This window comes from Clinocottus analis, unplaced genomic scaffold (assembly GCF_023055335.1).
Source record: "Clinocottus analis isolate CAN_PGR_092001 unplaced genomic scaffold, fCliAna1.0.p SCAF_8, whole genome shotgun sequence".
Lineage (NCBI taxonomy): Eukaryota > Metazoa > Chordata > Actinopteri > Perciformes > Cottidae > Clinocottus > Clinocottus analis.
The window spans coordinates 12364103-12378388 of NW_027176240.1; the positions used below are offsets into that span (position 1 = coordinate 12364103).

Consider the following 14286-nt stretch of genomic DNA (forward strand, 5'->3'; position numbering starts at 1 on the left):
CTAGGAAATATAATGCATTTTAGTAAGACATGTCATGTTTAAAAACTTGTTTATTGGTTGTTTTTTTTTAGTAATTCAGTTCTCAAATTTGACAAAAACTTTAAATCTATAAATGTTTTTGCAAATTAAACTTAAAAACTAGACACGAAGTCTGACTTTTGATTCTTCTGCAACACCTCCGGATCCAAACCGTGTTCTGGATCTCTGAAGACATCATTGCACATGTTACGCGACATGGCCCCGTTTTTACACGGTTTTGTGAGCTTGACAAATCGAGAGGAATAAACTACAACGGCTATGTTGACTGCAATGAAGCAATATGCTGACAAAATCCATCACAATGGCTATTAATATGTTTTTAATGGTATCTGAATGCATTGGTAGAGATAAACTCGTCAGGATTAAATTCTTGTTTGTGTCAGTTTTTTATGGGACTTGGTAAATAATAAAAAAAACAAAAAAAAACAGTCCCTTTATTCTTCAATGCTAATCATACAGTGACATACGTGATGCATTACATAGCATGACAACAACATATGTTACCGTATGAATAACATTGATTCTAAAACTAACGGACCATACTAAACGTATGTTTAAGTAACTCAACATGTGTCCAGCATTCTCTACCACACAGTGGACAATAAAACATATTTAGCTACACAGCAACTGTATGATATGAAAATCAAGATGTTAAACATGAGACACAAGATCCATCAAAGTCAACATCTCACTGTGTGTATTTTACAGACACATTCATACATTAGTGTTGTGGCATTGCAATAACGAGCAAAGATAACTTTCAAACATCAAATCATAAGATGACTTGATGTGACTAACAAATGTCCTATTTTATCTGAGAGCCACTGGGGTTGAACGGGAGAACTTGTTCAGACACGTGTTCAATGCCATAAATAAATCCCTGTCAAGTGCGCTGTATGTCTTTCGATCCATAGAGCTATTTATTTCTTGCACATTGACACCATAGCATCAAATCAGCATGTGTTCAATCTCACTTGTATCAATTAATCTGACACGCTTCGTTTGCAGAACCCCACAGGACAAGACACGATAAGACGACATGCTGACACGGTCAAAAGCGGTTTGCTTCAGGTCTACACACCTTATTCTATATGCACGTTTCTGTTAATGTTCAATGTTACTGTTCACCTTGTGTTTTCCTTTAAAGATAAAACAAAACTACATTATATTATATTCATAGTCATAATATTCAAAATGAACTATAAGGGATAAAATGTAATTAAATGCAAGCGTGACGTTGATCCTTTGAGTTCTTTTGTAAATTCATCGATTTGCCACCTTGTATCTATCTGGGTTCTTCTGGCTATAGTCTGGAAAACACCTGCAGTTGTTGCAGTCTTGGCTGAAGCTGAATGGGACTACGAGACTCTGTGTTTGTATCTTATTATCTGCACATCACAATATTGTAACATCACTACATCATGTCTTGGCTGGGCATCACTAGCTGGTGTGCAATGCATCCTGGTACACTGTCAATTCTCCGTCAATGTAGCCGACAGTAAGGAATGTTTTGCTTCAATGGACTACATTTATCATCAACACTGATTAAATACCCACATAACAGGTGTCACATTTTTTCTTGACGTGGATTTACTATCGGAAGTTAGTTATGGGAAGATTTTCTGCTCAATCACATAAACGTACACGTGAAAAATATTACAAGTGAAATAAAACATATTGCCTTCGGAGGACAGATATACTGTCTTAAAGAGGCTGTAATGGGCTCAAAGTCTTCAAGCTAGAGTGAAGATGCTGGTGTCGCATGAAATAACAACTGCTCCCTGTTGCTGTGTCTACAGTGCATAGAGCAAAAATGTAAGTCGCTTAGGATGAAAGCGTCAGCTAAATGAAATGTAATGTAACTGAAATCACAGAAGTACTCGCTCCAAAAATAAATCTAACGTCAAATGTTTTTATTAATAAATCCCGGCATGGCTTCTTCTATCGTGTTCCTCGAGGTCTTGGTGTCTGAATGGGGTATGTTGAAGGGATTGTATCATCATTTTTATCAGTTCCCAGAGTGGTACAAAATTGTTTTAGCACCAAATCCGTGTAGCAAAAGGTCCGAGACATAAATGAACATAAGGATGGTCATCATATGCCTCCATCATCTTGTTCTGAGCCCTTTTACCCTTTCACTTTCAATTTGATTGATTCAGCTGATTTATGACGAAAACCACTTGACACACACAGCTGAGCTGCATCCCAAATGAATCTTCAGATGATGTATACACTTCTCTTTGGCAAATCCTGTTATATACCAGCTATCTCTCCCTAAAGATCCCTCGTCAGCCCTTAAAAACAAAGTAACGGGTCTATGTGGGTTTCTCAGAGTTAACGAGCACAGGAAGCAACCAGTACGGTCCTTTGAGAGCAAAACACCATCTCCTATACTGTCCAGATAAAGCTGCCTCACAAGCATGGCATGTTTTTAATCTCTGGTCTCTTTAGTAACCTTTGATATAAAGTGATTACAGACTGCCAGGGATGGTAAACAAGAATGTGCTGTATGTATTTTACTGGAATTGCAAGGATTTCTGTGGTTTTTCACCTCAAGTTACCTCTCGCTCGCATATTATTCGACTATTACTGTCAAGATACCTTGAATGTTTTTTAATGAAAAGGGTTTGCCTTGAAAAAAAAACTGCATTCAAAGGGTCTTGTGATTCTATTTGACACTTTATCTTTAATTGTCAGTATCCAGCTGCCACATAAATAGCAAGTGAATCAAAGCAGAAAGCATAAATATTACATCCTACTGGAAGTTTCAACCAAGTTGTACACCCGAGTCTTCAACAGGATATTACGTGAACTTGTTTAAACCTGTTATTTAAATTTTAAAAGACGGAAAGGGCTTGTGTGGCTGATTAGAGGAGGACTAGTGGCAAGTAACATAAACAGTTTGTTATATGCTGTAACCACAGATCTCTGAAGAAAAGGAAAATGACAGATGAGCTATTAATAATAGTTTATACTAAAGACAAAGTCTGCCTGCTGAGTATTCACATGTTAATTCACGAGTATCCAAACCACAGATGAAGAAGTTAGTTGATAAATCAATTACTTTATCAAAAGAACAAAGAATCAAAAACAATTGATTCATTGTTTAATTACTTCTGAAATATGAGCATTTGCTTCTTTTCTCAAGTCAGCCAAATAAAATAAGCAATCTGAAGGCAAAAACTTGGGCTCTGGGAAAATTAAATTTTTTGTGATTTATTGAGAATTTATTAACGAAATAAATAATCGTGTCTTTTAAAAATGTATCAATAGATTAAACGTTAGTTGTAGCCCAAACCTCAACAATAATTCACGGTTAAATTAAGTAAAAATGGGCCTGCTTTGAATTAAAGTGAAAACCCACTGACTTTGTTTTGTGTCCCACTGACGGCAGAATGCAGTACATAAAAGTAGAAATAAGCAGTCTCACAGGTAGATATCTCAAAACCTGGGCAAAGAAAACCAAAGCTACGACCTTTGCTTCGTGTTTGTTGTGATTTGATTAACCCAACCCTTTAAAAACAGTGTGCACTTATTTAACAACATCAACTAAATTAAAGACTTTTAAAAGCATGTGTGTCAGCATAATAACATATACACGACCTGAGCTCAGTAAGACTCAGACAGCTCATGTTGCAACAAAAGTCACCGTCCCTGAGAGGATTCAGTGAAGTGCAGCACTGAACTAATGGAAAGTGTGTCACATACTATTCGCACTGTGTATCCTTACAGCTGAGTCTACTCACACTGTGTCTAGTGAGGCACGATCCTCCATACAAACTGTGCTGCACCAATTGTGCTGACTCAGGGAGAACTCATGCATTGTACTCAACACAACTTATATCTGCAGCGTCCATCAGCCACATTTAAGATAACTCTTGAGTACTTACTAAGTAAGTTAGCTTTACTCAGAGAGTTGATGCTATTTATTATTTATGCAGACCTCACAAAAATAGCAATGAGATCAGAGGAGAAATGAAGGGGAGAGTTCAAGCTGTGAAGGACTCACCAGATAACAGAATGTGTCAAGATGTGTCTACCTTCTGCCAACAAATCAGAAGCACGAGTTGGGAAAACCCTCTAATGACTGTTTGTAGTACTCAAAATTATAGCACTACTTCAGAGACATCTACAGAAAGTGACTCTGGAGAATAAAAAATAAATGTGTTGGTCCCAGTTCTACAAACAAGCCTTTTCATGATGTTGTTTTTCACTAAAGTGGTAAAAAGATGATGTACCAACTACTAAAATCTCATCTTTCAGGAATCCAAAAGATGACCGACCCAATCATTCGGTAATTTTTATCCGTTGTCTGAGAAAAATGAAAACAAACATAGTGACAAGAATATATGTCACGCCTCCTGTGTTTCATCATGAAAGAGAATAAATAAACTGACAGCGGGTAACACTTAGGAGGATTCATTTTAATCTAATATTCATATGTTTTAATTAGCGTAAAAGAACATGAAGTGTTTGTCAGCTTAGAAAAATGAATTTATATCTACATAGGGAGCAAAAGACACCACAGAGTCTTCCATGTTGCACCGCCATGTTTCTCCTGAAGCCCAGAAGGTACACTGGCTCTGGTGAGAGCCTCCGTGTTACTTTGTCTGAAGGTAGACTGAGCATTAAACGGGCCCGGAGTACTTTTTAATGTTTGGATATAATTTATCATCACGCTGCAGCGCGCATCTGCTCACTGTTGGGCTGATCTCCAACTACACACACAGAGACACAAACATAGACACACACATAGACATACACACACACAGACACAGACACACACAAAGACACACCACAAAGACACACACACACACACACACACACACACACACACACAGACACACATCTAGACACACGTGCTGTGGGAAAGTGAACCAGGTGAAATAAAAATTATTTTAGTTGACGGCAATAACGCTTGTCACTGTAAGTGCAATTAAATATTTGCGAGTAAAAGGCCAATACTTGTAAACACAACTTCTCTGCTGTCTGACACAAAGCAGGCAGGAGGGCAGAGGACAGGAGGAGCGACTGATTCGGAAAAATCTCTGATTTTTCAGAATTTTTGTGTCCCTTTTGTGTCCCTTCTTTGTGTGACCCTTCTGTATCCCATTTCCTGATGCTCATTTTACAAGTTTTTATGATTTTATTTAGGTCAGCTTTGAGCGACTGAACTATTAATGAGATATGGGATTACATAATTAATATTTAAACCAGCAGACTGGTCAAAAAGGGTCTGAATTATTATTATTTTTAGACATAATAATTAGTACTTAGCCACAAAACACATGTATAAGTCATGTACTAACTCCAAGTAGCAAGAACTGTCTTGGTCATGATCAAATTTATGAATGCCATTATTCCATTCACGTTAAATGTACAATCCACCTCTAATTCAAAAGATCTCTGCAAAGCTTCAGTGGCAAACATTGAAATAATGACCAAACGCTATTCGTCAAGTTCACCCAGTAAAATACTGGACCTGCTGAAGCCTCAACAACAAACAGCATTGAGTATCATCCACCAATGTGCTGACGGAGGAAGCTGCAACAATGTGCTGATTGCACTCTCCCAGCACTCAAGGGATCATGCTCCTTAATGATGGGTGAAGAAGAGAAAACAGAAGGTGACGAATAGTGTGCTTAAACTGTGATTTATATCAACAAGATTACCCATTAATCATGTCGCGGTAATGACCTCTGACCTCAGTACTGAGCACAGTTAAATAATACATTATTGTGATGGCATAGCCTTTTAGACAAAACATCCTAAATTATGATCAGGCAGCTGAGATCCAAAATAAACCATTAGTTTAGAAAAGACATGTGAAGGTCTCAGCATTCATGCAAAGGAAAAAATAACTGTGTACAGTATAAGAAAAATAAACTATAGATGCACTGACACACTGCCCACTAAGAAAACCCAATATAAATCGCGATGCAGGTGGGAATGAAGTGTCATTATAGCTTCATCACATCCATTAAAGGGAGTGGATATATCACAAGACTGATTTATTAATCAGCTTCAACTGTTACAGTCAAAATGAATGTTGGCATTTAATATGCAAACAAAAAAAACTTGACTTCCCTGATGGCGAAAGCAAATAATATGATAATACCATCAAGTGACACAACGAGTTACAGTATTTCAGAGAAACAGCAGATGACGCATCGTACCATCAAAGCAGAATAACATTTAAATCAATTCCAATCTGGCTGCACAAACAAGATGTGATGAATCAGCCTAATATGACAAATGTACTCTCAGACTTGGGTAAAAAGAAGTCGCACACAGCTACCGTATAGCACAACGAAGCTGCTTGTGTTTTCGGAAAAAGTTGCAATGCTGTTACACATATTACTAGAGCAAATATTTTGTATGAGTTCTAGTTGGTTTTAGCCAATCCAAACTGTACCCTCTGGCCGCTTGCTCTCTTGGGGAACCCTGTTTCCTCAGATGAGCTTAGAGCAACAGAAAAAGTAATGACTTGTACTGTGCTGTGCGGAGGCCTAATAATAAAAGCTGCTTCTGTGGGAATTGGGCCATGCGTGTCAGGTTCGGCTCTCCAGAGTAGCAATACCTCAGAGAGTCCCTCCCCTCCTCTCAACTGGGGAAGGATGAATTGATGATACAGTGTGGAAGACAAATGAAATTAATCTTCCAAGGACTTGACAGGAATCGGCTTTAGTGCACACACACACACACACACACACACACACACACACACACACACGCACACACACTCTCTAAAGTAGCTTGATATCAGCATGAGTAGAAAAACACGACAAATGGATTGAAGTAAAACAACATTAGCGCTCTGAGACTAAAGAAGCTGATGAAATAAATTAAACTTACAGACACTAAGATGTTTTCATCAGATAAAACAGGTGATGTGAATTGATCTCGCTGCTTCCACTGGAGGCAGTCGCTGTGTCTTGTAGTGGCAGGTGGGCTAATTAACAGCAAGTATTGTAAAGCAGTTTTACACTAAGCCAGATCTGTGTCAGAGTTACCTCAATAAGTACGCGGCCGCAGCAATGTTGATAAGCTTTTTAGTTTGACTCTTGTATTGATCTTCATGTCACCTGAGGGCGAAAGAGCTACCTGAGTATCCAGGGCGACAGACACACTTGAAGCCCCCGGGCGTGTTGATACAGATGCCCTCGTGTAGGCAAGGTGAAACCTCGCACTCATTCACATCCAGGTCACACAGCGTTCCGAAATAACCAGGAGAGCAAATGCAGCGGAACCTGAGGGAGACAACGCTCAATCATTAGGAAACAAAGTGAAATCCAATGAAGAGCAGTGTGTCGGGCAGCATTCAGAGCATATTTTATTTGTGTGTAGTTCAGTTCTCAGTATAGCTTAAATAAAGGGAAATTTGTTTTTTCTAAAAATGGCGCACTCTTGTAGAAGCAGTAACTGGAGAGTGTGTGTGTGTGTGTGTGTGTGTGTGTGTGTGTGTGTGTGTGTGTGTGTGTGTGTGTGTGTGCGTGCGTGTGTGTGTGACAACCTCACCAATAAACCATTTTCCATTCTCAAACTGATAGGCAGTTCTTAAAAATAAAACAATAGGGCAGCAATTATGTTCCCCTGTGTGTACCTAATTTGAATTATATTTGATGACTTGTTACTTAAGATCTTCATCTGTCCGATAATGCGGTTTACTCAATTCTAATCCCTCCCTGCAGCTGTCGATGGGTCTAATGTCCCCTGACCGCACACCTCAGAGGAAATGCTTATTCTGTTTATAAGTGAGCTAATAAGAAAACAAGCCATCAGACACCTCTGTGCTAAAATCTAAACTACATCTTTTGATTAGTTAGACATCATTTGTCATCAGTGAAACTGGTTACATCACATCATGGTGTTTATCGGGCCACAGCAGAACTGTGCTGCCTCATAACGTCGACTCAAAAGGCTGAACTGATCGGAGACATCTCTGCCACAACAATTAACACTTTCTTTATTGCACTCAGTTGCACCGCCGGCTGTCACAATCTGCTAGTCAATAACAATTAGTGTTCCCTGCATACAGTAGATGAGATGAAAATGAATACAAAAAAGATGCAACTTTTACAGGGTATATAATGGAAAGTAAACAGACAGCAAGGGCTGACTGACTATACTGCGGAGTCTGATTCATCACCCCGGTACAGATGGTTTGTCTTGTTGGGTCAGTGAGATGGAGATAGCGGCGTGTGTGGTGTTTGTGGTGGGCAGCGAGGTTAAAGCACACCTGATGTGAACTCCCTGGACTGTGCAATCAGGGGAGCGCTCAGAGCAGGGCCGGGTCACATGGGAGAAAAATCATGACGGGAGACAAACTGGAGACAAACCATTTAGGACTCAAATTGGCCCTGGGACTTCGCTACCCATCTGTCCGACTAAGCCCGGAAGCCCCGGGGCTCCCATTAAGCACAGCAGAGAGAAGCACCAGTGAAGTAGAGCCCAATCTAGATACACGATGTGTTCCCGCTGAAGCCGCTCACTGTCTTTAGAATAGCAGCTTATGTGTGTCAAGGATGAAGACGGGCTTGTTAAATAAACACTTTGAAGAAAAACATACCAACCTTGTGCGTTTTCTTTATTGTCCATTTAAAACAAATGCAGGACATTAAAGTTGCTTGGCCTTTACTGATATGTGCATTTTTTTTTATAGAAATGCACAACACAAAAAGGCTACGGAATTATATTAATACTTACTTGTTCACAAGGTCTTGACAAACGGCAGAGTTGTGGCAAGGGCTAGAGTTGCACTCATTGATGTCCTCCTCACAGCGAAGGCCAGAAAATCCCATCTTACAATCACAGCTGGATAGGAAAAATCATTAGTATTGATATTTTGTCTTGGATGGAAAATAGAAGATCTATCCGTTTCCCACTAACACATGAGCAGAGAAGGAAAAATCTATAGAAATTGAATATTATTTAAACATCATAATTAGTCTGATTGCACACACAGTACAGGGGGGAAAGCATGAAAGACAACTGTTTAAACCAAAGGGCAATTAAGGGACATTTGTTTTGTTAACAATTTCACCCCATTTTAATGAAATGGTACATTATTAAACCCATTAAAATTAATTTGAAGAAAGGGCAAGAAATCGTTTAGTGTAATGTATCAACATTACAGTACAATGGTAGAAACCCTCTGGATTTATTAATGTTGGACTTTTGTTCTTGCCTCCTAAGAAATAAGAAGCTGGTTAGAGATAACGCTCCTTACCTGTAGCTGTTGACCCGGTCCACACAGGTGCCCCGGTTCTGGCATGGATTTGAGCTACACTCATTGGTGTCAATTTCACACCAACTTCCTTCAAATCCTGAAAGATAGATGAGATGGTCATGGATCAGCAAGCCCCACTACATCCTGAAAAACGCTGGGCCGATGATAACAAAGACCCCAGTGAATGCCATTTTAATGGAACTAGTAGCCCCTGTAGCATATCTCATCTTCCAGCTCTCAGCACTCACTGTTTCCCCTTTGAGAGTGTGTAAGTCTAATAATACTTCAGTGCCACAGACAGATTGGTCTGAGGGTTAGTGGTTTGGGGTTTGGGAGGTGTGTGGCTATGTGCATCACCGTGCTTGTGTGTGTTTGAGAGAAAGCTAGTGAGTGGAAGGAGGGGGCATCTTGTTAAGTTAGGGTGAGAGGGAGAGGGAGAGGCTAAACCCAAGAGCTCTATTGCCCCTGCTCATTAGGGGGTTGAGGGGCAGGATGGCTAAGCAGATCAGCATGGCTGTTTTGTTGTACTTTTGAAGGCAGCCTGGGAGCTTGTAATGTTCTGCCTGTCGGAGGTTTTCCTCTGGTGCTTAGTCTTAGTCTGGTCCCTGTATGGTTTTACACTGAACAAGTAAAACTAAATAACTTAGTTCTAGGAAGTAAAATAAAAGATGAATTGAACCCCAACTGCACCATTGACTATATGCAAATGACGGCCATAAAGGCAATACATTTTATTATTAAGACCCATTTTAATCTCTTATAAACATGGTGGAATTTAAATACAGCTGAATTTATATTATGGAAACATTTTAGTTCAAGCAATCAAAATAAGCTTAATGATTATTTTTGGTCATAATTTGCTTCCATACAATCAACGTTCAGTAATCTGCAACTGCCATTGAATTTGTTATACAGTGAGAAATGATACAAAGATGCCATTGCTGTCTAGTTTTACAATATTTTTTAAAACTGCGGGTTCAGACCATTAAAACCACGACTGTGCATATCACACATAATTCAAAGTGATACAAGCAGCTAACAAAGGGTTAACACAACTAGCTCATAATGAGTGTTAGTGTTTTTATTGCTCCCATGTCTCATTATGTTACTCCCGCTGCTTCAAGTTAAGAGTAATATATTTTTGAACTATAATGAGTTGTGGCTAATGTAAGTATAAATTATCAGCTGAGAGAAGTAATTGCATTAACAATGATGAGGTTTATAATTATTGTTGGGACAAGCACATGTTTAATCTTGCAAATGTGAAACCTCAGTAGGTGCTTATAAAGAAATATAAAGATTTTTTTCCATCACATGGTATATTTTTAAAGAAATATGGATGCACTAGTATTAAAGTATGAAAACATTTAACCTACAATTGCCACTTGATTAATACCATGTATTAATCAAGCATAACAGCATATAATGCTCTGTAACAGTGTTTTCAAACTACTGCAAACAACAGATAGCAGGAATACTTATAGATCATACATTTCTGAGTGCAGATATATTGGGCAATTGCAAGCCATCATTTGTGGTTCGCTATCCAGCTGTATGAAGGTCAGTACAATTAATTATTAAGTGTTGACTAAAAAATGTCTTAACAACTAGAGTTAGGCAATTATCACTGTGCATGTTAAATCAGCTGAATGAACAATATGTGGAATATAATGTTTAAAATGCAAAAAGAGCAAATTCCAAAACACCTCGAGTGACTAATGAAAAAAAAGGTACGACAGCATCACTGACGCAGCTCTGGCTTTTTGGGATGTCGGAGTAAGAGGGAATCTGTTGGACCACAGAGAGCACAGAGCATCTGGTGAATTATGGGACAGCACCGGTTTCCCAAGCTGGTCTGTCAGTCAAAGCAATAGTGGAGCACCACAGGGACTATTTCGAATGTCACCACAATGTAATGCATCTTCTGCCACTGAGCAGTGACTGGAGGCTTCTCTTTGACAGAGTACAGAGAGGGATACCCAGGGCGTGTGCGTACGTAGTCATTCCATCATCTGGCTGGAGCTACAGTATGTGATCACGGCTCATGCCGGTGGATGTCTCCGAGGAGGTTAATCCCCAGTGGATAGTAAACTAACTTTGATGGATGTTTCAATTGAAATATGAGTGATACCTTCATTTTAGGGATGTGAATTTGGTCAGGACGGCTAAATTTGCGACTACAGAGTAGTCAAAGTGGCTGTCAGCGTGACGTAAAGATTTCTCAGTGGGGGTTTTCAATGATATCACCCACAGTTTGTGGAATATAGGTTATGGTGTTTATCTGTGGTGTCATCAGAGTGCTGTCAGACAGCACATCACATCTTAGACTCTTAATCTCTGAATTATTTTTATGCTAAAAACAAAAACAAACCTTTAAGTTTTCTGTCTGTGTTGAGTTCTGGTCCAACATGTTTTTTAAATATATATGTTTTAACTAGGGCTGGGCAGATTCACGTGTTAATTTTGCAGTAATCTGGCAATCCTTTATTGCCGTTACCTATTTGATCATGCGTTTTTTTGTTGTTGTTTTTTATTGCATTGGGAGGGGCTTATTGCTTTAAATCTCTCCAGACGGTGTAGTTCAGACCTGGGCGTCTTACGGCTCTCCCAGTCCGGCCCGCGTGAGGTCAATCGAACATGAAAAATAAATAAATAAGGTAAACGTCATTGAACACATTATGGGGACACTGCTTTTACTTTGAAGGTCCGCTCGTGCTTCCGTCGCCGACTGACGTGAAAGCACGTATTGTTATGTAGCTTCTGTTCTCAACGAGCAGCGGGGCTGCAAAGAGCAGCTTCACCCCACAAAGGGCTCACACCGGCAGGCTCCGCGTCCAGATTGAAAGTTAATCGCGCATGTGCAAAGCTCCTGACCCCGCGGTCTGATCCATGCAAAGCAATTTAAAGCAGCATCACTTCTGGATCTTTACTCTTCTCTCAAAGAGGAGAACTTTCCTCACATCACAAGATGTTCAGTGCACTTGTTCAAGCCAACACAGACTGGACTTTTCTCACTGAGGAAGAAAAACTGAACTGAAAAATATGAAAAGCACTTATTGCTTTTGTATGGAGTGAATCAATTGCTGGTCTTTAACGTAGATTTTTAATTAAGCAACAGACTGAACATGGACAAAAGAAGGAGTTGCTTGTCCCTCACAGGGACCCTTACTACTGAACAGTACCTGTTCAGAAAAAAAAAAGATTTATAAACTATGTATGTATGTTAACTTTCTGTTGCTCTAGTGTCATATTGTCATATTGTTCTGATAACATTACTTTAAAATCAAAGCCTGCAATACATTAGTTTTTAATTTTTTAAAGAATTTCTTGCATGATACGATTAATTACAGAAAAATCATGTGATTAATCAGATAATTTTCAACTTTGCCCAGCCCTAGTTCTAACATATCAAAAAACATGAAATAAATGTATGTTCTAAAACCTTTCTCAATCCCAGAATTATTTGTCTGTCAAAAGAAACACATCTGGCACAGGCGGACACATCATCGCTGCTGTGCCACAGCCAATAAACAACTCAATTTAGGCAATTAAAAAAAAAAATAGATTTGGAAGATTGGCCAGACAAACCAGATATCCATTAGTCATCATAGCTGTGTTTCTCATAAACAGGAAGGCACAGCCATGCGCGTAAGGCCTTCACATGCACAGACCAAAAACTGGGTTACTTAAATAAGTGGGTTAAGAATAGAAACCTCTTTGCATGTAAACATCCGGCACTGCATCCAATTTACCCCACTGCTCTACACCTGGACCACCTCATCGGTGCCTCATATGATGGCACAAAATGATTAAACACTGAGTTTATTTAACATGTGTTAACTCTACAGCTGTTGCAGACCAAGGCCTATTTTTAAACATTATGTCAATATTTAGCTAGTAATCTCTTACTCACAGTAGCAAGCGCGTATAACCACAGCTCGAGCTTGAAGACAGCCACCTCCATTAAAAATAAAATAATGAAAATACATCAGCGGCTCCATTTGTGCGCCTTTACTGAATCATCCGTAGCTTTTCAAAAACAAACTGTGCTCCGGGTAGAGAAAAAAAGTTATAAAAATTGTACCATGCTCTGAGATTTAAAGCTCAAAAAGGAAAAAGAAAACGTTATCTTTAATCAAATGGCACTTGTGGCAATGGGAAAAGATAGCGAGTACTGCTGATTCCGCTGGGAATCAACACCCTGTCTGCAGCTCTGTGCAGCGTTCTGCTTCGAGGTTTAGTTTGCTGCCCCATAAATTTTATTCTGAATGTTAACAATATGACAAGTGCCGTTTGACGTACGCTGTCGCCGTCATGTTGTCTGTTCTCACCATGAAATGCCTGTTTTTTAGTCGAGGAACATGTATTTCAGCATGTGGAGAGATGACGCATTCCTCCATTTCCCACCTACCACTCTGGACTGGTATATGCCATCCCATCCAGAGAGGGATGGGTCCTTGTACACTGAAATGTGGAGCGTCACTTAAGCTCTTGATGGCAAACAGGGGGGTTTACAGTACTGCAGTAGTAGAGTGAAGGTCAGTATTCACCTTTTGTGCCTAATTAGATCCACGTCAGGATTCTTTTCACATGAAGGAATCCCAGGGCGGACCACCACAGGGCTCGACGACATCGTACCTAACAGGTGCATCCCTGACAGCGCCGTCACCACTCTGTGGGGCGAGATGTGTGGCAGTAGAGATCCAGCCTGGCTGAATGTGAATGAGGTAATATACACACTCAGGTAAATGAATGAGTGGGGACCGGGGGACTCTTCTGCCAGTTTATGGAATAGCCCAGTGTTGTAAGTGCTTAACGGCAATGTGCAGCCTTCATCTGACAGGAGGCTATGAGGATTCGTTAGATCTTTTAAATATGATCAAACATGGAGAATGTGCACGGAGCCAGACAATAGCCAAATGCCAGAAAGTTGTACTGGTATTGTACTCACTGGAAGGAGAAACCCAGTAACAAGTGACATGAAATTAACTTGTCATTCCCAAAGTGTTTGTGAATGA

The 14286-nt window shown here is 39.6% G+C and overlaps 1 protein-coding gene across 1 annotated transcript in view; it reads right to left on the reverse strand.

Annotated features, from left to right (window-relative positions):
* eys (eyes shut homolog) overlaps positions 1-14286 on the reverse strand; it is a 147732-nt gene that overhangs the window by 72427 nt on the left and 61019 nt on the right. The window contains exons 25-27 of the mRNA XM_068567429.1: positions 9269-9365; positions 8746-8853; positions 7144-7289 (exon numbers count right to left, since the gene is read on the reverse strand). Coding sequence (XP_068423530.1) covers positions 7144-7289; positions 8746-8853; positions 9269-9365 — 351 coding nt within the window. The remainder of the gene's footprint in view (positions 1-7143; positions 7290-8745; positions 8854-9268; positions 9366-14286) is intronic.